Source organism: Melozone crissalis, unplaced genomic scaffold, assembly GCF_028551555.1.
Source record: "Melozone crissalis strain CALT ecotype California unplaced genomic scaffold, PUWL_Pcris_2 ptg000016l_1, whole genome shotgun sequence".
Lineage (NCBI taxonomy): Eukaryota > Metazoa > Chordata > Aves > Passeriformes > Passerellidae > Melozone > Melozone crissalis.
This window is the reverse complement of record NW_026535794.1, coordinates 45,130,687-45,158,464: the sequence shown is the minus strand read 5'-3', so window position 1 is coordinate 45,158,464 and position 27,778 is coordinate 45,130,687. Positions and strand designations below refer to the sequence as shown.

Below are 27,778 nucleotides of genomic sequence, written 5' to 3'. Positions count from 1 at the left end.
AGTCTTAAGACTTAAATGTGACAAGTAATTAATTCCTTAATAAGCTGGTGTAATTCACCTTTGTGTCTTGTGTCCTTGTGACAGCTGCTGTGCACAGTCCACTCCGTTCCCCCTTTTGGCATGTGAACTGCACTCATTTACCTCATTCCTGCTACAAGTGAAAATGAAGAAATTAAATTGAAGGGAAGTATGTAACTGATTTCATTATAGAAAGGAGAGGAAACTACCTTACAGAAGTAATCATGTCTGGAACAAAAGTCAGAGAAATTTGCGAAATGCGAGTGAAACATTGCAATTTATGAAGATATTGCAATCAACTATTAATACAGGAAAGGTAGAGACTCACATTCAGACACTGACATGTCCAAATTCCATAAGTGAAGGAAGAAAAGTATCTTAAATACTTAATTTAACAATGTTAAAACATTCTAACTTTCTTAAAATATAAGTTGACAGATTTGAGCATATTATTCAATGTATATTATTTTTAGTGCTTGCTCCTCCTTTGGGGGAAAAAAGAAAAAGAAAACTATATATCTGAAGAGTAAAAATTCCACTATTCCTAAGCAGAGTTGATCAAGAAATCAGTAATTCTAGATTTATAATGCATCTTACAAGCTAAAATATTGACTTCTGTACTATGATGACAATGTTGGTATGGTAACTGGTCTTAAGATTTAGTAATCAGACATGAAAACCTCTGGCTATGGCAATTCTAGTTTCCTCTTGTAATCTGCATAGCATGGCAACACTTCAAAACACAACATTGTCAAACTAGAGTGAAAAAACCAAACAAAGCCAAGCTTGGGAAATTTATGTTGTGTAATTTCCTGAAGAAAAGAAACCCAAAACATTAAAATTCCTAGTAAGGTTGCAAAGGTAAAAAAAGAGGTTTTCCAAAACAGATGAATTCCATAACACAGAGCAATAGTAAGGTAAGAAAACTGAAGATGTGGTTTCCCTTCTCTATGTTCTAAGTCCACCATATTCTTAAGTGTGGATGGACACATGGATTTTACCTCAGTATAGCTAAAATTTGCAGTTTGAGGTAAATACTGTTGTGCAATCAAAGAAAGCAAGTAAGAGCCATACCACAAAAAACAAATCCAAACTAAATTTTGTGGTTTTCACACTACAAAGCAGACTACTGTGGCTAGTTTGTTAGAAGAATTCGTACAGGAAAGGGCATATTTGGTTATGGCAAAATAAAGTTTCTCAGGACTTCTGGATGTGCAGCATTCTAGTTTCTAGCAAAAGAAAAGTTCAGTTACTCTAGGCACAAACCCAATCTGCCAGCAAGAGAGGAGAAATATGGATTAAGATTTCACAGTAAAACTTCAATATGGTCTACTGTTTCCAATGTCACCTTTAAATTCAAAATAGGCAAATCTCTCCCACTACTAAATTTTCCTTTTTGTGGTTAACACTTAATTGATCATCAGGAGCAGTAAAAGGATCTTGAGTTCAGCCTGGCTTGCAAACATAAGAGAAGCCACATTCACATGATCAAATAATCCATGATGGAACAACTCCCAGCTCAGCGTTAATTAAGGTTATAAATTGATTTTCAGGCTTTAAAGGAAATTTCCACAGCAGGCTGTGAGGAGGAGAGCAAGCTACCTTCCAGAAGGAAAACAGTACTAGAATTTGCCATTCAATATCATACAGGATTTCTGCAGAAAGTCTATCCATATTAAGGCCCCACCATGCCTGACAATAGAGAAAAAAAGTATAAGGAGATAATTTCTGCCCAGAAAAGCCTGAAATCTGGCAATATGCAGAACAATCTATGAACAATATGCAAAACAATCTGATCTACTAAAGTCTCAATGGATGTTCTTAACCACAGCACATGGGTGGCTCCACTACAGCAACGTACTCCAAGATTTTAATTATGCTGCAGCCAAATGAGTGGACGGGGTTTTACTGCCTCACAGAGCACATCTTACAACCCCAAATAAATCCCTGATCCTCGCTATGAGAATAGAAATTAGGAAAAAAATGTGCTTGAAATGGAAATTAGACTCTTGCTTTCTGCTGTATGCCAGCACCTGCTGGTGTCTTAATGCTCTTCCAGCCAATGAAAACACATTGCAAAACCAAGCAGAATTAGAACAGAAAGCAATATGGCTCCAAGGCAGTGTGACACCATTATATGGTGGCTCCCTCGCTGAAACCATCTACTTAAGTGTACAGAAAGATAAATATACCCTGTAATGCAATTAGCTTCTAAGCACAAAACGGGTACAATAATCAGATAATTGCCATTGCCAATGAAAACACACAGTAAGAAAGGAAAACACTCATCAGTGGTAGGAAGTGTTACAGGTTGTCAGGAGCTGGGCAGGTAAAGCCTGAAGTGTATTGTAACTGGCTTATTAACTCTTACTCTCTTAAGATTATCCGACATCTCCACCTGTTCTTCATTACTTTGATAAACTTCAACTCTCTGAATTGTGTTGTGCTAGGAATTTGTCTAACATCAAATATTTAGAAAAAAATATCAGTGTTGTTCTGCAGTTTCTAATGATGAGGCTAGAAACACACTTTTCACATATTTGGAAACACTAATCTTCAGATTTTTTCCTTGAGATGCTTTGCTCTTGCATGTGTTGGAGGACAACTTCTGAAAGATACCAGAAAGTTTGTGAATTTTCACTCCATGAAAACAAAAAAAGAAACCTTGGCAAAATGATGTGATTTTGAGAAACCACAGTGAAGTTTACAGAGACTTTGCAGCTTGGTGTGACTTTGCCAACACACTCTATGTAAAAATAAATGCTCACTGAAGCACACACCCTTGCAAAGGCAGGAGCAGAGCCTGAGTCATCTGCTGTTGACAGATCTCTAACAAACAACTTGACAAAGCACCACCACGTTTTACTCTCAGGCTGCCTCTCGAAGGGTAACAACCACCTGCTGCTCCTCTGGCCTCCAGTGCCAAAGACCTGCAAGGTTTGCAGAAGCAGGCAGACATTGCTAAGGATGCACACAGATCTCACTCTAACAGCAAATGAGGAAGACTTCTTTCGGTTTGGGCTTTTCTTTGCAAGAGGACTACAGAAGCTGTGAAGATTCCTGTAAAGAAATACAAGCTGTGCCTCCAGGGCAATTTCTGGCTTATTGACCACATTACTCTCAGCTTCTGAAACAAATAAAACAAATAACAGCTTTAACCTCTAGATAGTCCTTTTTTCTCTACTGCACTGGGACCACAGTAAGTCAGATGTCCTGTGGGCAAACCAGTGATAAATCACAGACTGAAAGGAATTATAATGCATTTGAGTTATCCTTTCACAGTCCTCTTTCTTAATAGTTGTAAGATCTCTCATGTGCTCACCATTGCACCTTAAAATGCTCTTTAAACACCTTTATGTCTCTAAGATACTTAGAGCATTAGATTGTGTTTAACCGATCCCAGCGATTTTCTGTTTTGCAGCCCTCGAGATTCTACGGAATGTTAAAAATGTTTAAGAGCAAAAAAAGACAACTAGATCACTACTGATTCAAAGAGTAAATATACAGTATTAGCTGATAAAATATAAAGTTGGTAAAAGTAATCAGAAGAACTAAGATTGACTTAAACTGTATCTTTTCTCAGTAATAACCAGCTCTTGTATTTCCAGGTAAAGCTAGAGAATGGGAAAACAGAAAAGTGAAATGTTACCAAGGAAATAAAATCAAAGACCAATGAAAAATAGAAGGTCTCTGGGAAAATGGCTCCAGCTTTAAATAGCAGGTATCTGGTGTAAGCACAGACTCATAAAGAAAGGAATTTCTCAGCACAGCACATTATATTTTTCTTTGCAGTCATTCACTTGTGTGTTCATTTGCTCTGCGTTTTCCCAGTACCTGACCTACTATTTACAGGACGAAATTCCTAGTATTTTTACTGGGAAATGAACTGCCAAAATTGTCTCAAAAAATCTAGGCATTTTTTTACCCCTTCTATAATTTCAACATTTGGGTTTAAATTTTAAGCCTATTTCAATCTAGCGTTGCAGTCAAGAGTCTGTAGAAATAAACTAAAGTTAAAAAAACAATACAAATCTGCAAATTTGTCATCCCAAACCCACCAAACTAAAAGGTCAACTTGCATCTCAAATAGATCCAGCTACATTAAGGTATGTACCTGCAAAGCAGTACTACAGAAAGAGCTAAAAGCAGTACCAATCATAGCCTGCAGTCCTATAAGGCTCACAGTCCCAGGTTTAAGATTTTTAAAGAATATTTTTCATTCCCACTCATACTATTCTGTGGCACACGGAAAGTTTTGGTTCGTTTGGGAGTGCAAGATGAATATGTGGATATTGAACAGAGCAGGGATAGCTCAAAGTTGCTGTCTGCCCTGAAAGCACTGAGATCTACTCCCTTCAAGAGATCGGTGAGTAAGGTGCATTTTTTAAAAGACTGTTCTGCTGAACAGAAGCATACAGGGAAAGTAATTTTGAGACAGCAAAGGGATTTTAAGAGTTTCTGTCAGGGAAACATTATGTCTTAATTCCCTGCTGAAAAATAAACTTTCAATAGAGAATGGCAGAAAAACCATGCGGCAAGAGGAAATTCGCCTTACGTAACAAAAGGCTTCAGTGATTCAGTGAAATAGGAAGTCTGAACAGCTTGCTCTGTTCTGTCATTATGCTATATTATGGAGAGAAATTATTTTTAAATTAGATTAAATTAAAATTAATCAAGATACTTATAAAATTTTCAGAATATTAACATCAACCCCCTGGATGCATTTCTTCATCTTAGCAGCAATATGAAGGATACCTCCTGTGAAGTATCACTCTAGTGGAGCTCTGCTTCAAATATTTAATTCAATTTAACTTCAATTATGGAAACACAAACAGTATTGACATAATAACATCAAGTAAATTTCACAGATGATGTTAGTGAATATTTATTTATTGTTCATATTTATTTATATAAGATAAATCAGGACCATATGATCCCACTAGATATATGCACACTGACTGTGAAAGGCAAGGTTGATTTCAGGGTGATTTTTCCTCCCTCTGACAGCACCACTGTGGATTTTTAAATATCCTAGATTAACATTTCTCATGTCCTTCTTGTAATGAGGCCAAAGAGGTTGGAAATACACAGAAAAGCTATTTAGACATGGTACTTTTACATACAACTAAATCCTTGGCATCAAAGGAAACAAAGAACCTCAAATGACATCTTGCACAGGCTTTGTGTAAACCACAAAAGGCCCTAATTCGTGATCTTTCACTGTAAACTTATGAAAACAGCAGTAACTGGAGGAAAATAACCAAAAAAATTGACTCTTTTGGAAAAGTAGAAAGCTAGGTAACTCACCTCACAGAAGGAGCTTATTATCTCTTGGAAAAAAAAAATTTCTATTGCAAATCCAGACTAAGTTAGCAACTTGATTAAAAAAAAAAAAAAAGTGAGATGGTACAGCTCCCTGTCATAAAAAAAAAGCAAAGCTCATTTAAATCTTGATGTCAGCTTGAATTAATTTATTTCAGACCTGGAGCAATATCCCCTGATGCTGCAGGTTTTTTAATTATTAGGCATAAAAGCAGCAGTCTAATAAATCCCAACAGTAACGATAATGGTAGAAGCATTTTACTTTCTGCAGGCTCTCCAAGGCTGTAAATGCTGCATTTATTCTGATGGCAGTGTTCAGATTAAGATGAATCTATAGAAGCATCTGGAGACAATTATTCAGCTAGAATTAAAAGCAGAACAGACCTGTGAGATCTGTGCCTGAAAGGAGCGAGCCTTTGTGCTCTGGAACCAGCAGTGTGCCAGTGCAGGAGCTCTGAAGATTTGTTATGTGCGTTTTGGTACCAAGAAACATTTTACCTCCTCTAGGAAGATGGTGCACTAGCGAGAGCAAGTCATTTTAAATGAGGAAAAAAGATGGTTTTCTGTTTGTCTTACATATATGTCAAATAGGGAAAAGAGCCAAACAACCAATATGTTGCTGTTCTGACAGAATTAGAAGAAGTCATATCACAGAGAAGCAATAAAGATACTTAGCACCTGGTTCCCTACCCCAGATCTCTTTAGACTTGCCAGAATCTTTGCTACCAAAGGCAAAAGACATTTTTAGCACAAGAAAGCCATCACAAAAGCATGGTAAGGCAGTTATGCTTTCTGGCTTGCCTCAACAGAAACTGCCCACTTACTAAGGAAAATCTGGCTAACACACAGTCCCAGTTAAAAGCATTCTCTGGTTAAGCTAATTCTTTCCCCCCACATAGTGTCTGACTTCTTTGTCTTTTTTCTTGCAAAATGTAAATAACACAATTTGGGAGATTTTATCAATAATGCTTAAATAAATACCTCCTTGATACACAAAGCACATCTGCAGAATGATCCAGATCTTACTAATGGAAGACAAGGATTGTGTTTGTTACATGCTGGTTTTCTCTTATACATATTATAACAATGGAAGGTAGTTTAAACACGCAGGATAAAACATGTAGGATGTAAGTTAGCTCACTCTATATCTACAAGCCCTGCTAAAAGGAAATTCATTTCCTTACAGATATTAAGCTGACATTCCTGGCCTGGCTCCCAGGTGCATCTTTGTAATCTTCATCTGCTGGTCTTCCCAGAAAGAACAGGAGTTTCCATTTGTATAAGTATACCCATATCTGATTTCATGAAAAAAGATTTGCTATGATTTGAGGAATCCCATCACAATGGACCAGTCTACTTGTGAAAAATTTTTAAAATTTAAAAAGACAATTTTTAGAGTTTATTGTATCAGCTGTCCAATTTCCAAATCACAAAGCCTGAAACAGTCTGTTAATCAGAATGTATGATAATGTCTATGTGATATCCAGAAGAAGCACAGTATTTAGATTTTTGCTTCACTCTTAAAAAAATTATTAAACCCATGAAATCTAGCAGCTAAAGACAGCTACTACGGAGGAGGTGTTTCCCTTCGCTAGATGCAAGGCTTTATTTTTATGTTTTGGTTTTTTTCTGATCAAGATTTCCCATCTGCTGTGTTCTCCACTAAGGAATTTTCCAGTGAGCTCTCCTCAGATTTCACTTGACAATCATTTGGACAGGAAAGGCTGCTTTTCCCACAGGTCTCTCTCAGGTTCAACTGCACTGCCTTGACCATTGAAAAACACACCACTGCAGCGTGAACCAACTTTCAAAAGTCTACAGTGTGGGATTTTTTTAATCTGAAGACAGAAACCCTAGCTCTGTTTCCCTACCATTCCAGTGTTTTCCTATGTTACAGCAACCAGGGCAGCAAAATCTGAACCATCTTGATGCTTTTTTGAACACGGGCCTACCTTGTGTGTAAAACAAAGTAACATGCTCTGCTGCCCTGGAAAGCCTTTCTGCAGACTCTGGCTAAAGTGAGGCACAGAACACACAGACACACAATAAGGACAATAGATAAAAGCAGACTGGAGATACTCTCCTTCTGATAGATGAGATGAGGCTCTGGAGTGATCCTTACAGAGGATGCAGAAGGAGAAAAGTTTTAAAATGTCTGACCTAAATGGATGATGTATTTGTTCTTCATCATTCAAGACGCAGTAAGTTTACGAGAGCCTGGAGCCTTCCAAAACCCTAATTTCCCATATGGAGCCTGTCACATCCATGGTTTTTATTTAAACTCCAGGCTCCAGGTTTGTATGACAGCAAGTTTAAAAAATATATATATATATCAAAAATATATATAAATATTTGTTTGTATATATATATATATATATATATATAATATATATATATAAAGTTCACATGAGCTTTATCAAGGTAGGGATTGCATTTCTCTCATAATGGAGCAAAACAGGGAAAGCCAGAGTGACCTACTCAACACCAGATGGTGAGCACCTTCTCAGCAGAAAGCAGAACCCAGGCCCGCCTTCTACTTCCTCACCTGAATTCTGTCACCTACAGAGTAATAAAAATACTTCCTCCCTTCCTGTACTATAAAAAACTCTAAAAGTCCTCATATATATCTGTGATATAAGATATATAGAGAGATGGAAGAAACACTCTTTTCCTCCATAGCAGAATCTATGTATTAATTTTCTACCTTTAAATATACATCAAAGTTACATTAAAGTTCTTCTGCCCTTCATAAACCATTCAAAGACATTTGAAATGCACAGAATGCATCAGCAACCATCCAGGAAAATGGAAGTGTCCAAATAATTTTGAAAGCCACAATGATGCCTTCATAACCTAAATGAAAATTGTGCAAATATCAGACAGCTCATGAGATTCAACACAATTCAGAAGTCATTGCCTGGTTTTAACAATGAGAAGACATACATTCACTTTTTATTTTACAAAGTAATTCTGACAACATTTTTCAGCTTAAGCAATGCTGCAGTGGCAACTTTTCAATGTACCCTTAAATAACTGGCATGGTATATGTGAACTGAGTGAAGCAGAATCTTTGTGTGATAGGAGCTAACAAAGCCCAGGCTAAACCCCACTGTTTTGTAAAATAAGAGAGCTCAGAAGCACTGCTGATCTGTATTTACATTCTGGTAGCACCCATCAGCCGTTCTGTGCCTTAAACTTGAGCAGAACTTAGAGGAGGTGTTTTCCCAAGAAACTCTACACTTAAATTACCATCGTCATCTATTATATTTCACTAAAAAGGACCTGGGACATGCAAAGTGTAACACAGCTGCCTTCAGACAGAGATCATTGGAAGGAAAGCTGACCTTCAGAATTTCGAGGCAGTAATTTTCTCACATGATGCCCTAATATCAGTAACTGGTGCATCTGAGCAATGGCAGCTGTGGGAAGGACACTGCCAAAATTGTAGCAAACCTTCCAGAGATGACATATATGCTCATTTAGCACAATGCTCTGTATCCCTTTGAAAGTCAGCAGATTTAGATAAAGCCTGCAAGGCTGAAGTCCTGGCTGTCTGAGATCAAAGAGGGTTTCTGTCCCAAAACTCCTTCCTCAATGCTTTTCACATCCAGATTACTCTAGACGCTGTTATTGTAGCTAGTCCATGCTGATCACCTGAGAAGCTTATTTGGCATCCATTAATCCTATCAAAAGTGAGCTGTCACAAAAACAAAAAGGTATCACAAAAGTGATATTGCTACAGAAAACTCAATGTGCATTGTTTTGAATTTACCTCTGCATTTTTCTCAGGCTCTCGCTGCCTTTGCAAGCCCTGCAGAACCTGCTGTGAATCACTTGCCCTGTTTCACCGTGGACCTCTCTTATCACCAGAGAGGAGCTTGCTGGAGCCCCAGTCACTACAGAACCCTGACCTCAGGAAGAATAAACAGTGTAATTTTTCCAGCTGGCTGTCCCATTGTTTTTTTTCCCTTAAGTCTATTAATGCAACATATTGTAAAGTTATAGCCAGCTACCTATAAAGCTGGAAGTCTGTGTTTGTAAATTATATTAAGCACTGGAATGTGGTAGCTTACGGAGTGTGTGTGAGGCAAGTATCCATCAAACCATTTGCAAATTACGTACTGGAAGTGCTGTTCAGGTTCCTGAACATTACCCTCTAGTGTTATTCATCTCTTATGCAGATATGGGCTGTTTAATTGCCAGCTGGGAATTAAAATGACACGTTACATGACTAATTTTTCAAACTACAATTGTACTATTTCCCCCACCCTCCTCCTTATACTTTTCCTGTCAATCTTCTTTCACTCTACTCTGTTGCTGTTTCTCTTGCCAGAACCACCTTCTTTGGTAGCAACTGCAACACTTTAAAAGTAGAAAATACTCTATTAAAATGTACTGCACAGAATGGACTCAGTAAAGTATGCTTTCACACATCTCAAAATGAACCCTCTCTACCCAAACCCTATGTAAGATTGCTTTGAAAGCTGGTGTCTGTCAAGAACATTCAACCTCTAATTATAACTTCCACAATGAGAAGAATAACCACTGTTGCCACACTATGTGACTAACAAAGACACGAGTTAAGTATGTTTTCTGTGTGAGTGGTGTATACTCACAGGAGTTTCAGGGAGCAATGTTGGTACAGACATGTTCCAAAACATTAGCTTTAAATTCCCCTACATCTAACTGCCCTGGGATCCTAGATGCAAAACACAAGAAGGTATTTTGTGATAGGCCACAACGCCAAAGACTGAAAGGCACCAGTTGTAATGTGGGGTTTTTTAGAACATGTGAGAGAACTACTTCCCCCCTCAAAAATGAATGGCTCAGAATTTCTGAAGCACAGGAAGCAGGGTCATTCCAGATGTAGCTCACAGAGGAGCTGCATTCACACTTCTCAGTACAGCACTCTACAATCTTTTCCCGTCGGGACAGTCTCCAAAAGCATGTCTGATCAAAGGTATGCTCTGTCATTACTAACAGGCTGGCTACTGGTGAGTTTGCAGGATTGGGACAAGTCATCATAATGTTTTCCTGACGGCTAACAGATATTTATTCACTTTTTATCTTGCCAGAGTTTGAAAGTGCTTTTGACAGTTGCAGCTACCTGAGACACAGAGAGCTCAAGAAACCCCCCAGGTTATGAAGTCCTGCAAACACATCAGAGACAAGATTACAACTGTGATTCCTGATGCAATTTCTACCATTCTTTATATGTGTTTCCTCTATTTCACAAGCATTTATTCAAGTTTCCATACCCCAGGCACTATTCTACAAGCCCCTACATTGGTAACCAGGAAAAAACATGAACACAAAGCAAATTTGTCAACAGCAAATTGAGAACAATGTGAACCATGACGTCTCCATTACGCTATTATTCTCACATAGAACCTCAAAGTGGGTAGGATCATGGGAAACAGTATTTCCTAATAAGATGAACAAATTTTCATTCAATATTAATTATCTCTTGGGGCCTTAATAAGAAGAGAAAGAAGGTTCTTTCAGTCTGAGGCCTGGAGAAGCACCGCACAAATCTTCACATCAATGGAGAGAAACAGAGATGAAACAAAAATGAACCAGTATGGGCACTGACTCCCACACATAGCACAGAGAAATCACTTGCCAAATTACAACAGCAAACTTTAGAGCTATTGCATTTCAAATCAAAAAGATCAGGACAGGCAGTATTATAGATCCAGCAGCTGCACCCACCTCATGACCTTACAAAGATTCCTTTCAAGGCTAAAGTGTTCATTCAGGAAGGCAGGAAGGCTCTGGCCACTCCATCACAGAACAGCCCTTGAAAAAAGGGACTAGCAAAACTCCTTCAAAACATCTAGAGACAAAAATCAAGCTGTAAAGCCACACCATACTGATTCCCAGAAAGGTACATAAGTTTCAAATATTTTGGTGAGGGATGTGAGGTATGAGGAGAATGGAAGACATATGTGTTATGATTATTTTTATGTTGGCTCTCATTATTTTCCAGTTACTGTGAAGAATTTTCATTTTTACTATAGCACCTTTCTGATGAAAACAACTTATCAAAGTAAATCCCAAGTGCACTAAAAATCCAATACTAATCTGAAAACAAGAGCTTTCTTTTGCTATGATCAAACATCACTTCCAAAGAGTTCACAACTTCTGCAAACAAAAGGGTTCTGGTTTTAGGCAATTTTTGTTCAGGAATGATGTCAAAATTCAATCTTCATTTTTTGAAGCTGTTTCTGCAAAAATAAATTTTAAAAAAGGATAAAACAACTTGAAACGAATGGGGGTGGAAACTCAAAGATGGCTTTAGGACACAAATGGCTTTTCCACTATGTTAACATGATCCTGCTTGTGAAAACAAGATAAATGAAAGAGATGGCTGTTAGCTCCTGGGCTAAAATGGACAAGATGTTTACATGGACAGTTCTAGCAGAAGATGCAGGTGGGGAGTAAAAGAGGAAAATGCATGAAACATAGTTCCAGAATACCTAACAGGTAACCATTTCCATTTATTTCATGATCCCCAAATCTAGGATCATACTTTGAAAGCTGAGAGTGGAAGATATAAGAAGAGTAATTAACTCTCCAACCAGATTCATGCACGGCCTATCTGAAAGAAGACTTCACAAAAACCTCAATGCAGAAAAGATATGCTACTACAAAAAAAGTACAAGAAACCCAAACACTTAATTCAGCACACAAGTCTATAAAACCTCGTCTTTGTCAGACACAATTGCTTTTTCCACCTTCCTTTTCTCAAGCTGCAGAAGCAGGATAGGACATGTAGGATCTCATAGATTCTTATTGGAGACACTTAAGCAGTGCTTCAGCATCTATTTCATGTGAAAGGTGGGCCTGAACAATAAGAACATAGAGTAACTTATTTATTGATGTGGTCAATCTTTTTTAAAATGACAAATTAAATTCTCACTTCTTTGGCAACACAAGAACATTTTAGGATAGTAATAATGCAAACTGCACTAGCTAGAGGAAAGACACATTTATTACTGCCATTCATTGCAAGTCCAGAGGTTTTCCAATTTTCTCACCAAGAATAAAACCCCTTTGCTAACCACGGCCAACTGTTAAATCTTGGTGGTTGCACAAATACAACAGAAGAAAGCATGGAGACTCACCAAATGCTGAAACAAACATACATCAAACCAGGTAGCAATCTTTCATTAGTGATAATAAAAAAATGTTCAGTGCTATGTCTGTGTGAAATGACACTCTGCTGTGCTTACAGCTACCTCCAGAGTGTAAACCACACCATGGCTTCCTGCTTTATTACATACATTTTATGATGAACAGCACAGGAAGTTCCAGATGCAGAACTGTAACAAGGGAAGTTCTTCCATGAGCTGTGCTTGATACTTTATATTTTCCATCTCAGCTACTGTAAGGCATGATATTCCCACATGACATTAAGTGCCCATACTTAAAGAATCTTGTGCAATTTTAATTAGCTTTTAATTTGTCACCCTCACTGAGACTCCTTCAGCTCTTGCAAAACTGAAAGGCTAAGTAAGTCCAACCTATAATTTGTAGGCTGCTTACTATGTGGAAAAACTGTGTTACATCCTTTCAATATCCAGCTTCTCCCAGGTTAGCAGTCCCAATATTTTTGCACACTATTTATGTAATATTTATTACTACTAGGGAAAATGTTTAATAGCCTTTCTTGCCATGACTTGCTGAAGATAGGTGAAGCCAAACACAGGCAAGCATTTATATATTAACACTGAACATGCAGCCATGATATTCTGCCCTCATTCATTCCTCAGAAGAATCCAAGCATTACCTTTCTGTGGAACTGAAAACCAAAAAGGTTTAGGCATGCTGACTGCAGCAAAACTCCTCTAATAACAGTACATTAATAATACTTAGCACTTTACAACCAGAGCATTTAACTTTCTAACCACTAACCTCCAAGAGCTCAGGGTCATCAAATCCATTCTGCACAGGGGAAAACCTGACACATGGAAGTTTCCCCAAGGTCACTTGACAGCTAAAACTGGGATCCAGAGTTTCTAAAACACTGATTAGTCCTCCATGCACTCAGACACATGTTCACTTCCAAGGCTACTTAAAGCTAGAAAAGATTGCCTAATCAGCCCTTGTATTTAGCTGTTTTAATAGACCTCTCTTTCCTACTTTCCTCTTCAATTCTATCTTTAGATACTTTTCTTAAAGTTAAGTGCAGCATTGCAGTCTGCTGTGTGTTATGCAAGTTCAGCTTTATTCTGTCTAGCAGAAACTAAATTCTTCACAGTGCATACTTCAAAATAATTAAGACAGATCAGTATAGCAAAAAACCCAGCAGAGATCAACCTGTCAAAGCAACCAGTTTGCACATTTCTCTCTCTCCTCCTCCAGTTAGGGAACAACTGACTAAACCAAGACTGTTCTTGGCCCCTGTGCAAAATCAAAGCTCTTGTCCTTGCTTTTCATAGGCACAATGAGAAAAAGGATGTGGTGTCTATGATCCACTGTGATGCTAAAGCATGATAAGGACAAGGAGGTCAAGCAACAGGATACAAAACAGAGACAATGGCAAGACAAAGAGGAAGAAAAAAATTTGAATAGAGCAACATGCATTTTTGGAAGGAATTGCATCAATTTCTACAAGTATATACAGCTGAGAAGAATAATTTCACCGCAATTTACTTAAAATTAGTAAATCCCTTAAGTATAATATGAATAGGATCATTCAGAGAACTTTCAAAAAGGCAAAACAAGACCTCCATATGGGTCAAATGAAAACAACATGCCCATGGTAGAACTAAGACTTTCTCTTGTGTGCTATGCCACAGAGCAAGTGAATGTTCCTATACAATTCTATGATCTCAGGAGCAAAAACACATTTCCTGGCATTGACGTGACAATGTCACAGCTTCCAAGTTCTGTAGAAGTTCTCACTAATGTCAGACAGGGACCTCAAAGAGCAGAAATAGCAACTGTCACAAAACTATATACAAAACTCCAAGCTGCGGCTGAGGCAGACTACCTAAAATACATTTTGGCTTCCTTTTACCAGATGGCTGAGCCTGCTTCAAAGCAAAACAAAATTGCTAAGCAGCATTATATCTTCATCAGTTTTCCACAACTAAGTCCTGAAACTGACTGTTTTTGTTACAGCCAAAAGCACTGGCAAACAAATACAAAGTTCAGTTATTAACTAGAAGTATTACTTTTCCTCAAGTACCATATCAAGGTTTTCTCAAATTTTGTGGTTTTTTTCTTTTTTTTCCCTGAAGAGACTGTAAAGAGTTTTACACTAAAACTTGCATCAGCTAAGCAGAAAATATGTACCTTTTGTCAGGCTAACTTGAACTTTATCATGTTTCCACAAATACATGCTTTGTTCTGCTGACATTAAAACACATTACATTGTTTTATAGAGCCCTCCAAAAAACCCCTATGAAATATAAAGGTTTTATTTAGGACTGTTCCTGAGGCTGGCAAAGCTCCTTTTTATTTGAAGAGCGTTCTGCCTGCCAAGTGAGTCTAGAACTTTATTTTCTGTTGCAATTTTCATTTTATCAGAAGCATTGCTCCATTTTCATTTTAGTGTTAATCCAAATTCATGCCAGTTGCAGAAAAATGTACAGAGTACTGCAGGTAGACTAGACCTTATTGCATTTTCTCAAATCTCACTCTAATGTGCATCAAAAACCTTAATGCATATCTAAGTAGTCTAACTAATCATCAAATTCCAGAAAGACAATTACATTTTCTACTGATGCAAATTGTTACAGTCTGGTTATATTCAACAAGGCACCCCAAAAAACTCAAAATAAAATGTAAGGAACATTCAACAATAACTCTGCATTGAAGAGCTGATGAAGGTAATTGCTATACCCTTGCTTTCTTCTTTTTAAAAGTAGCAGTTATATTGGGTGTACAAAAACCAAAGTTTTTTTTTAAAAAAGAGTAATTCTCTTAAACATTCAAATAAATCTGTGCTGCAAGCAACTAGTGTGATAACTTTTGAGACTCAGTTTGAGCCACCTAAAACACTACTTTGACTGCACAAAGTCTAGTATGTGCAGCATGACTGTGCTTTTCCCTAGTTAATGACATAAAGGAGAAAAGGATCAGTGTCTGAGTCTCTGTCTCTTAGTCACTGTTACTAGCAAAGTACCACCACGAGCAAAGCAGCTCTTACAAAGCAGAACAATGACTTTCTGCAGACCCTCTCACCATGGCGTGGATCACGAAAGCAAAGCAGGAGTCCACTAAGTGATGAACTCTCACCACCTGAGCAAGACGTTTGAGAACAAGTGAGAAAATCACAGGACAGATGGATGTGAATGCATGAAAGGATTAGGTGCCCATGCTCCCACTCACAACAGAGACAGAAATCTTTTGACATACAGATGGTGAGACCAGAAGAAGTGAACCAAGAACGCAGGGGAATTCATGCATGATAGTCATGAAAGGCTGAGGTGGACAGCCAGATGTTTGTACACCTTATTTTTGATTGGACTCTATATACTCATACTAATCCAGGAGTAAAACATGATTTGTTTAAAAAACCTGCAAAAATATGCATTTTAATGGATTATGCTTTTAAAAAGAATATTTTTATTACTACAAGAGTTGAAATAGAAAGCAGAATACCACAAGCAGGGTGTTCTGGGATATGGCTCCTTGGAAAACAGAAGAGTGGTCTCAGACACATATAAAGCATGTCTTATTTCTACTAAATGAGCAAAGAACCTTTGTGTCTGGCATCAAAAGCATTAATCCACTGGGCAAAGAAACTGTGCCTGGAATCAGCTTAGCCAGGAGGACTTAAAAAGTACTGATCTCAGCAAGCTGCCTAAATGCATTGTCTGACAGATGTCTAACAAGGAGACATTGTACAAGGCTTCACAAGAATTGGAACTGAACTAGACAGAAATCAAAAACTCGAAATTAGTGTTATGCAATTTGATCAAAGAGTACTTACAGACTAAAAAGATATACATGAGAGGTGAAGCCCCTGAGAACATTAATAATAGTATTCAGAGAAAAATCTAAATCAAAAAGCATTTTTGATTGAAAAATCTAAATCAAAAAGCAATTTCCCGGATTTAGCAGAATGTATGCTAAATCTGGGAAATTAGGAAATTTACGTAAGGTTCTCCTGTTCTTCACAAGATTAATTCAGAAATTGCTGTAAAGACATTTTTGAGCCTGAGATTCCATACCAAGCCCACTTTCTAACTTTTAAAAGACGTATAGCAACAGAAGGTGTGCTTAAAAGGAATTCAAACACCAAAGTTTTCACTGGCTTATTGGTGAGTTTTCTGCTTTTGGAAGAAGCAAAGACTAACTTTTTTGACTGATTTTCTACAAATGTTCTATGTTTCAAATGGTGACCTGAATTTTTGCTCTCTGCTCAATGCTAATGTAGATGGCTGCCTTGGAAGATGAAGATCAACAGAACAGGTATCTCCACTGGGGTCAAGCCTTGAAAGACTAATTCACCATCAGCTTTTCTTGAGTGTACAACACAGTCTTCAGATATTTCTATCCCACTAGAGCTCATTTTCTATTGTGCAGTAAGATAAGTGGGCAAATAACAGCTAAAGCAAGAACCACCTCCACTACCTGTGCTGCCTTATCAAACCTGAAAATAAAAGACACAAGCAGAGAAGCTGGGGAGAGGCAGGAGAACAGAGTCCACCTGAGGGATAAGTCACTGAGAAGATGAGAAGAACTCAAAAATACTGTTGTGCTTTACCCTGGAAGAAATACTGACCAAGAGTTAAACCCTAAAAAGTTATATCACCCTCCCCTCCCCCCCACCATAAGCACAAAAAAAAGCCCCCACCAAATCAAAATACACCAGCAACCTCTGAGGAGTACTATCCCCCCTCTACCTACAGGGATTTGTAAGTAGCACAGTCCAATAAACCAGAATATAACATGATTAGCAACAGTGTTAGTTAATTTATTCACTGAAAAATAACTCAAGCTGTGTCTCAAGTCTCATAAATAAAGAAAACGTTTATAACTGAGTTACAGGCAAAGCCATGACTTCAAGGGTCAGAAATAGCATTTTTATGATATAGCTACAGATTTTTCTTCTGAAATTAAATTCTTCTGAGACATTTTCTGTGGAGTCAGCAAAAGATATTTTAAATGCAGTTCATCAGCATCCACAAACCTGGCTGCTGTGCTGCTGCCCATATGGGTGAACGCAGGATAAATGGAATAAAGAGGCGCAATATGAAAGGCAGAAACAAGCACTGGCTCTCTGTGTTGCTGGAAAAGATTCTCCTGTCATTCATCTGTCTTGTCACCAGGGAAAAGAGGGCTTCTGTAGGTTTTCCAGGGTAAAAAGAGAAGGATCAGGTGCCCCAAAGAACACAGCCACCTTCGCCTTCAAAGACTGACATTTGGAAATTGGCATTGTCTGGGATCTCTGTGATTTTAAGGACCTGTGTCAAGGGCACAAACTTAATTCACACATCTTGTAGGAAAGCTCATGGCATCCCAGCCTGTATCAGGAATAGTGTGGCCAGCAGGAGCAGGAGGTCATCCTTCGCCTGTACTCAGCACTGGTGAGGCCACACCTTGAGTATTGTGTCCAGTTCTGGGCCCCTCACTTTGGGAAGGACGTTGAGATGCTTGAATGTGTCCAGAAGAGGCAACGAGGCTGTGAGGGGCTGGGAACACAAACCCTGTGAGGAAAAACTGAGGGAGCTAGGGGTGTTTAGCCTGGAGAAAAGGAGACTCAGAGGTGACCTCTGCAACGACCTGAAAGGTGGCTGTAGTCAGGCTGGGGTCAGTCTCTTTCTCCAGGCAGCAAATGACAGAACGACAGGACACAGCCTTAAGCCGTGCCAAGGGAAATATAGGTTGGATATTAGGAAAAAGTTTTTTACAGAAAGAGTGATGAAGTACTGGAATGGTCTGCCCAGGGAGGTGGTGCAGTCATCATCCCTGGATGTGTTTACAAAAAGACTGAATGTAGCACTCTGTGCCATGGTTTAATTGAGTTGTTAGGGCGTGGGTTGGACTCAATGATCTTGAAGGTCTCTTCCAACCTAATGATTCCACGATTTCAAGTGGGTGTTAATGGGAAAAAAGAGGGAATAGTATGGCTTTGGTGAGCACAGGAGTATCATAAAGCATTGCAAAGGGACTTGTCTCTTGTCCTCATCCTGTGTTCTCCACTAAACAGAAAGATAAAGAATAAACAGCCATTCTTGTCACATATGCTCAGCTGCTTTAGTCACCAGGGGTAAAAATTAAACCATAAGGAACTCAGTTACTTCATTCACTCTTCTTGTCTGAATTAAAGGATTTTGGTCAGGAATATGTCACCACAACTACAGCTGCTTTTGGAACTTGGAGACAAGGACTATAACAGTTACATTCAAGGAATGATCCCTCTGCTGCTGTTAAGTGTTTGGCTTTGTTTTTCTGGTGCTATCTTTAAATGTTGGGCCTCTGCTACCCTCACAGGGGTGAGACAGTAAATCTCTGATACCCTCTGCAAATAGAAGCCTGGCAGCATATTCTTTAGCAGATGTTATAACAGGTTGCACCACTATTTTCTTTGGATACCTGCCAAAGTAAGCTCAAGGCATCCCCACCAATAAGAAAAGCATTTAGAAAGCATTTAGAAAAGCACTCTAAAACACAGTCACAGCTGGATGATCTATTCACAAATATTCCTCCTTCCATTTCTGACCCATCAAGGGAATTAGCTGCCAAACTATTAACTGTCCTAACACCATCTGTGCTCAGGTTCCATTAGTAACCAAGGTGTTTCAGGACATCCCAGTCCTGCACAAGCTATGCCCAGTTCCTGCTTGCTGATACATCAGTCCAGCTAAACAAGCCTGGAAAATGCAACAGGTAACCAACCAAACACTCTCAGAACAAATTAGCCCCTAGAAAAACCAGGCACATCAGGAATAAATCAACCTCTACATAAACAGGTACTTCATGTCCTATCCCACCAGCGTTAACTACTGACAAATACAAGGAAAAGGTCAGGTCAGGCCCCAGGTGCCTTGCACAAGTTGCTGAACAATAGGCTTTTACCTTGCTTGCTGACAGACACTGCAAATCCAAGCCTTCTCCTTCTTCTGGTAAGTGCTGCAGCTCTTGCAGATGTTGTACTTGCAGTCTTGGCACTGTCGCTTGCTGTTGATCAGAAATGTGAAAGGGGAACAGCAGCGAATGCAGCAGTGCTCATTGAACTTCTGCTGCTTGGAAAGGATGCTGCACTTGTTGCCCTCTTCATCCAACTTCTGCTTCATTTCACTGCAATGAAAAGGAAAAGAACAAAAACATAAACAAAATTTCAATGGGAACTCTTCACCCGTTTCCCACATATTCATGTTTTACTCTTCAAATAACTTCTGTAGATGTGAAATGAATATGAGAAATGCACATGCTAAATTCAGAATTGGAAAACAAAAATTCCTATGTTCCCTTAAGCCCAAAGCCCATGGCCAGCCCACTTAAACTCTCTCTCTGAGTCACAAACCAAAGCAAAATTTACTCAGTTCCAGAGAGAGAATCCTAAGGAAAGCCAGGTTGCTGCTTCAGGCACTCCAGCTGTGCCAAGCGCTAGAGACCATGTGAAAACTCAGGGCTACTCTCAGAACCCTTTACAAATCAAAAATCACTTTATGGAAGTAAAAAAGGTTGGCACAGTAATAAAAAAATCCTTCTGACCGATAGTTTTGAAAACAAAAAGTTTGCTTTGTTCTGATCCATAGGGTCATATTATTCATAATAGCTCTAATTTGTCAAGCAACATTTATGATATCCTTCATTTCAAAGAGATTTGGGTGCTCTACTAGTTAGGACCAATATTAAGACAACTGCTAACTGTGAAAGTGTTTGTAGGCACTCTGCACAAAGGTTCCTGTATTCCAACAGAAGAGCTCATTTATTTAAAAAATTGACATAAATTGTGCATGCATGGTATTAAGTAAATTGCTATCTCTCATTTTACAGTGCTTTTCATATTTAAAAATTAGGCAATATATTCCATGACAGGAATAATAAAAAAGCATGCAGAAGGAAGAATTGTGAAGCTAGACAGCTCTGCAAACTCATCACCCATCTTCTGGCATGTACAACTAGGACATACTCTATGGGAAGAAAAAATAAGAAGCAATGAAAAACAAGTAAAATAAAAGCTTTTAACACAGTGTGCACATTCTTACATTCATTCTCTCTATTTATCAGAATTAGTGGTGAGTACCTTACAATTTCCAATTGCTGATAAAAACCACTTATATGACTAGAGTAACACAAAAATCTAAATAAAATTTAGAGGTACCACAGAGCAGTCTAAGCTGCAGGAGTATTTATTCATGACATGCTGACTTACTCTTAAATTAATGTTTAAATATCTTGCTACAAGAATAAAAGAATACTCTTATTGCATACTTATTCAGGAAGGCAACCAAGATCATCTATGAACATCATTGTGAGCCAAGCCTGGAATTTTAAAAAGAATCACATTACTGGGCTATGTATCACCTTATTTGCCACTTCTGTGGCAGATTCATAACTCAAAGTAAAACCAGCCTGTTTTATGAAAATCTGACAGGTCAATTCTAAACCTCAAATCTAAAAGACAAGTAAAGCAGTGATCTAAACCATATAATTTTTGAACTTGCACATACAACCCATTTAAGCGTATTCCCAATATATGCCTTTTAATAAATTTAAAATTTAGAAACAATGTGTGGTGTTGGTGCTCAAACCCTGTGCAAGGGTTTGACTAAATAAGACTAGGTGCTCAAACACATACTTTTTGCAATTTCAAGTAAATAATCATTATGATTTTTTTTTTCTGTCCAGATGGCAAAACATGCTCGTTCTGCCACATTTTTACAGAATGTGCAAGATGCAGAAGGTAAGAGATTATCATTTGAGAGAAGAAATGTCTGAATTATGCACGTCAAACTGGCTTCCTTGGGTAAACTGACATAACTATCCCAGAAATTCAATGGGATAACTAGACTAGTTTGTCCTAATCTCCATTACTCCCTCCATGGTACTACATGGACAATCTTTCTAGTGGAACAAGGGAGGAAGTGAACTGTCTCCACGCTGCTCCTCCATCCACAGCAGGCATGCTGCTCTGCAGCAATGGGATGAGACACAGCACTGTTTCTGCACAGAAGGTCAGGCAGGAACCCCGGCTCCCAGGACAAAAGCTGGTGAAGGTGAATTCTGTATGATTCAAGGAAGATTTCTGGCATGGAAAGGTGTTTGGCAGCCCAAGATGCTGCAATCTCTGCTTCAGGATGGAAACCCCAGGCACCAGATACTGGCCCTCCCATAAAACAAGAACAGCTAAGGAGTTCAGGGTCAGCAGAGGGAGTAATGAAAGAAGAGATTTTTGTCCTTATGTAGTTCTGTTATCTCCTGGACTTAGCAATGCTGATGTTTGGTGGTATCAGCCCACATACTCAACATTGTCATGTTCAATGGCATTTTGAACCCTCATTAGGGCTCTGATGCATGATAGCAAGATAAATCACAGAGGCAAAGCCACCAATTAAAGTGCTACAATAATGCTTACAATATAAACCCAGGCAGTTTTGTTCACAGCAGAGCTAATAAAGCCTGATACCTAGCAAAAGCTGAGCTCACACTGAAATCTCTTCATCAGAATAGGCATTAATTACATCTCTCTCCTCTATCTGGCTGCCAGTATTCATTACAGTGGTAGAACTCAATATCATTAAGGCATCTGCCTCAGTGCTAAATAGGACTAAAATTGGCCAATGGATTAAAAAAGTAAATAGGATAGGGTTGGACAGCCTGTCAGAGGGAGAGCATGACAGAAAAAACCTCATTTCCAGAGGAAAGCAGGCAGAACAGAAAAGAAAGCAATGCACGTCTCTCTGACAGCTGTAACAAATTAAGGTTTTCGCGCACCGCCCTGCCAAAGGCTATTCTATAAGGAGTCAAATGGCAAAAGGGACTGTCAACTGGACTTGTCATTTAAAGCCAAAAGGCTCCTCTCCACACTCTTTCCTTGGAAGCAAAACATGGGTATCATATGAAAGCAAAGTGCTGTATAACTCTGCTGGGCAATTAAGCCTTCCTAGTTAGACGAAATTAGCTGAAGTGAAAAGTAGGCCCTGATATACTCTCAGCAATATGGAGAAAACGTTACTTGGACTTAACTCCATCTGGATGATCACCCTGAGTGGGATGATTAATGCAGGCATCAATGCTAACACACTGAGAAAGTTTGTTGCACTGAAATACAGGAACCTCAAGGCACCCACATTTGAAAAACTCAGGCTTTACTTTCAGGACGTTCAAATCACCTGGCGCAAGAAGATTGTAAGAATGGTCTAAGGAAAGGGCAGCAGCCAGCAACAACTGATTGTGTCACAAAGTGAAACTTGCTTCCAAAAATGCAACAGCCACTGGTGCAGGAGCTATTCTAAGAAGGTTGAACCAGCCAGTCATTGCAAACATTGCCCCTTCTTCCCCATGCAACACTGTTTCCCCCAACAAAGCACAGCTGAGGGGAATGAGACAGAAAATAGAGGGAGAATGCCTCTCCCTCTATGAATCTGTATTTGTGTGTGCTTACTTCCCCAAGGAGGAAATGCAATGTATTCAGAGATGTATACACAGAATATGTGTGCAAATAAAACAAGCAATGAAATACAACTGCACAAAAAACGTAGGGGTAAGACAGAACAGTGGGAACGACAAATGACAGAACTGATCTGGAAGCCACAACTGATGGGGCTCAGCTATTATGATTATGTGTAACATAGTAATAAGCACCTGTGGAGAAGAGAACTCCTGCTGTGTGAATGAATCTCAGATCGGGTTTCATTTTCTTTCTCAAGCTATTGCATTTCACCAATTGCTTCCAAGTACAAAAGAAGCAAAAAATACTCAATAGATATCCAACATGTCTATCACCAATTCTGTCAAAGAACATTTGATGAGTTCCAAGTTCCAAATAAGTTCAAAAATATGCAAGTGAATACTAAATTTTTCTAGAAGCTTTTATCAATTAATTTAAACAGTTTGTGTTTTTAAAAAAATTAATAATTTCAGTCAATGTTTTGGGTGATAGACTCCTGGCCTGTAATTCCCACAAACAGTCAGATTAGGAACACTTTCCATCACACTGTTTTGGATGTAGGTTCTTCAGTTATATTCTGAGGGTGAATAGATGTCTTCCCCTCACCACCCATTATGCTTTTGTGACTTTTTAAAACATAAATTAAATAGCTTCCATTGGTATGGTTAATTTCTTCCTAGTGTCTGGCAGTTTTAAACACAATTTTTAGATGTTTGCCTGAACAACACCTTCTCCTCTAATAAATTTCTAAACCTCTGGGTGCAGCAATGCAAAGGAGTCCATAAAACAGGCAATTGTATTACAACAAAAAGCTAAAAATTCCCCTGTTTTTCATATAACAAAGAGAACAGTTCCTGGTGAAAATCTGATAGCTGGTTTGAGCTCCAAGACAGAGTGTGTATAAGCAAGTCTGTCTGTCAGGCTCCCCAAAATGGAGCTCTCTGCTCTTCTCTAAGGGCTTCTCTGAGCCCAGTTATTGATTGGCCTGTACCATCTTACTCTTGTCTCACACCAGTCTCCATTTCAGGAGTTTAAACCTGGCAGTTCAAAGGCAAAGTCCAGATGGACTGGTTCCCATTTGCTCTGCTGCCTTCTTAAGTGATGGATAAGTACAATTTTTCCTGCTGTTTAAACACTTTTTATCTTCCCCAGTAGAGCAGAGGCTAAATCTATTCTAGTTGCCTGTGCAGGCAAAGAGGAAAATGGAAGGACAACATTCCTAGATTCACCTCTCTTCCCTCCTGATGAACAGAGAAGCAGTGCTTTTACAAGGTACAAAGACAGGTAGAAACTTTCTCCTTTGGTACTAGAGATGAGGGTTTCTGTTTCTTCTTTTTCCTGTCCTCTTAATTCAAATTACACCTATTTCATAGAATAAGCCACAGTTTATTCATTGGCCTTAGAGCCTTTTTTACTTCAAAGACTAATGAACACATAGCACACACTGCAAAGTGCTTTTCTTAGGAGAACAAGTGTTCTGCTCAGCTGGGTAGCTGGTTGTCTCTTTTCCCTGCACTTGTTTGCACTGCCTCACTTCACAGAATAGATTCAGAGCAGTGCATGAAGATCACTAAGTCCTCTTAAAACTGGTTTCAATCTTAGTTTGAAAACTGCTAAAATGCTGTTTCCCTCCACAGAAAAGAACACCTTCAGATGCTTTTCTGTTCAGGCATCCTTAATACTCATCCATGCATAACAAGCTATGGAGGCCTTTTGCTTAGCAAAAAATCTGGATTTCTGCATATTCTGGAGAGCAGATATCCCCATTTCCAGCCTTCCAGAGAGACCACTTTCACCACTGCACCTCATGTTTTTCCACTCGCACAGTCAATCCAAATTTGGTGTATTGGGCTAGAAGTTTTCTTGGGCTACAAATATCACCTGAAAATACAGGTTTTACCAATACCCTCTAATCTACAATGCTGGAGGACAAAGGGATTTTCATATTAAGTGGCTTAAGTGTTCCCATTTCCACTCTCCTTAAACCTGCCAGATGTGCACCAGATGCCAGAGCTGGGGTAAAGACCTTTTAATCTGTGGAGAACATGACAGACTCTTACTCCTCGATTACCAGTACAGTGACTGAAATTTCTCTCCCATTCACACATTTTCAAGTTGACAATCAAGGTCCTAGATTTGATAACTGCAAGTAGTTCCCACCTCAGCCCTAACTTCCTCTCTTCTTCACCCAATCTCCCAAACCCTCAAAAATGCACCAACCAGGTTAGTAAAACGCTGCTACATTTAGGAAAAACACTCAGTGGAAGTTTTATAAGCCTGACTCCTAGGCAGGGATCTGAGAGAACAAGCCAAAATTGCCAAGGAGAGCTGCTCAGTGGTTAATCCCTTCCAGGTTTCTTGCATCTCAAACTGTGGAATGGTGCAAGTGGGAGTGAAGCTCTATGCTGAAAGGATCATACACCTTTTCCCTCTGCCGTACACACTAAGAACCAATTTCTCCCAGTAGGGAGAATTTGCCTCCATTGTTATTTATTCTCTCAGGGTTCAGTGCTAATTTCGTTTTGCTGCCTCTTCTTCTAAAGTAGTTTATTCTTCTCCATCAAGACAGGCATCTAACACAACTTCCAGACAGTACTGAAACACCACCCTTTTGTTTTTTATGTCTTTGCTAAATTTCCCCTAGTGAAACTCTAATTTCTGTCTGAAAAAGTGGAGCACAGGATAGTACTATAGCAAATGCCAAGTTAATTCATTATCTTATAATCAAGGCCTTTTTTCCTAAGTTGTTATCAATGCTATCACAATTGTGCCTTGTGCTATATTTAACACTCAGCACATGAAATAGTGCTCTACACTTTGCTGGTACTATCAAAAAGCCATGCTTAGCACACATGCAAGCACACCACTTGCATTTGGGGAGCCTTGGAGGAACACACATCACTTTAATCTCTTCAGAGGGATATCAGTCCAGCAGCGGTAGCTGACATTTTTCGGGAGGATTAGAAAGCAGGGACTGTACCATAAATGGGGGGAAAGGGGGAGGTGTAATGGAAGTAACAACATCCTAAAGCAAAAAAGCAAAACACAAAATCTTCGGGGGGAGATAGGGGGAGTTGAGTGCTAAGAAACTCATAAATAGTTATGAGTAAGTCACTTGTACAAAAATCAGGAAGATTAATATTTCACAGTCCAATTACTCCCACTGTGGTTGTGTTCTTTTATTTAAAATCTTACCAGCATCTCTTGAGGTTTTTTTTCCCTCTTCAGTTTTTAATTTCTATACAATTAAATTTCTATAATATTAATATGTATTCCTATAAAATCTCACTTTTTATATTTTTCTTTCCTTCTCTCATCAAAGTAGGAGTAAACAGTGATGATGCTGCATATATGTTATACTCTGATCTGGGGACAATCTCTTTCTAAAAAAGAAATCCATCACAGTGGAAACACTGTTGTTTTTTTGGTTTTTTTTAAGATTTGCAAACATTTCTTACACTGGGAAAAAAACTGCCTTGACAGCTTAATATTTCTTACTAGGTGCCATAAAATAAATGTTGTAAAGACTAACCTGCGGAGTTTTGTGCTAATCACAGCTGAACCAATTAAACTGCTGAGAGAATCAGAAAAATGCCAACATACTCAACACTTACCCTTGTCAAAAAACACAGCTGAGGCACTGCATTTGCTAGAAAGAGTCAGCACCAAGATAAATTGTGGTGCACTTGCCCCAGACCATACGTAGTTTGTCATACCAGCTTCTATCCTACTCCAATAACAATTTCATGCTGAGGCAAAGCTGTTTCACAAAATGAGTGAGTGCTCCTGTATTAATTTGACACTGTGCTAATGGCTATTAGTTTCCTTTTCTTTTGCAAGCACAAGCACTGTCAGTCAGTGTCTATCATCATGGAACTGAATGACATGTCACAGTAGATAAATTAAATAAATACTATACTGGTATTCTTTTAAATTCCTTTTCACTTCATAAACTCATAAATTGTCAAGGGACATTGCATTTAACCCCATTTTCTTTTGTCATGTTTGATATCACAGGAGCACAGACTGTGCACCACATCTAACTGTTAGGCTTTGAAACCTCCTGTGGGCAAGTGGAACAGCAAGGGTGAAGCAGGTTTTGAATTACAGAGGAGATATTCTGGGGAGCTCTGGGGACATTGGAATCTCCACATGAAAGCTGAAATGATCTTTTTCAAGACAGCACCATGAGTACGGACTCCTTTGCCCTCCCATTCTTTTACTGCTACATGGGACATGAAAATAAAGCTGGGTTTTGACATACTTTCCGCCCCTCACTCTTCTTTCTCATCTGCTCTCCTACCTCTGTTACAGCTCGGTCTGCAGTAAGGTACAGTAGTCTGAGCTGAAATAATGGGTCAGTATCAGGGACAAGCACTTTTGCTGCAGGTTAAATCCTACAGGACCTCTGGTTAAATCCTGGGTTTGACTCAGAATGATCAAAAGGTATGTATCCATACTGGACAACTGCATGTGATAAGCTGGAAAGTTTTCTCCTTTTTCCCCTATTATGTCCATATTTAACCACTAACCACTACAATCTGAGTGATTTTTTAAAATAATTTTGCCAGTATGTTCCACAGCCCTACAATGTGACTACAAAATGGTAAGCTTAAATTATTATTTACAGTAGCATTTTGGGGCACTTTCCTCTTAGATGACAAACACGTAATACTTTATGTTGTACTACCCTATCAAACTTCCTAACAACCTGGCAAAATATCATTAGCTTTACCACCTTTCTTATTTCACTTTCCTGTTTTTTCCTTTTCCACATTTGATAGTGATTTTTAGTTAAACAAATATTGCTACATTTCCCTTTATCTCATTTCCTCTCAACAAGTGCAATTTTGCTCTCCC

At 38.8% G+C, this 27,778-nt stretch overlaps 1 protein-coding gene across 6 annotated transcripts in view; it reads right to left on the bottom strand.

Moving 5' to 3' along the window:
* The window catches only part of MYRIP (myosin VIIA and Rab interacting protein), a 204,593-nt gene that overhangs the window by 93,180 nt on the left and 83,635 nt on the right, over positions 1–27,778 (bottom strand). For all 6 annotated transcript variants that reach the window (XM_054273385.1, XM_054273384.1, XM_054273388.1 and 3 more), the window contains exon 3: positions 19,378–19,599. In XM_054273385.1, the coding sequence (XP_054129360.1) occupies positions 19,378–19,599 (222 nt within the window). The remainder of the gene's footprint in view (positions 1–19,377; positions 19,600–27,778) is intronic.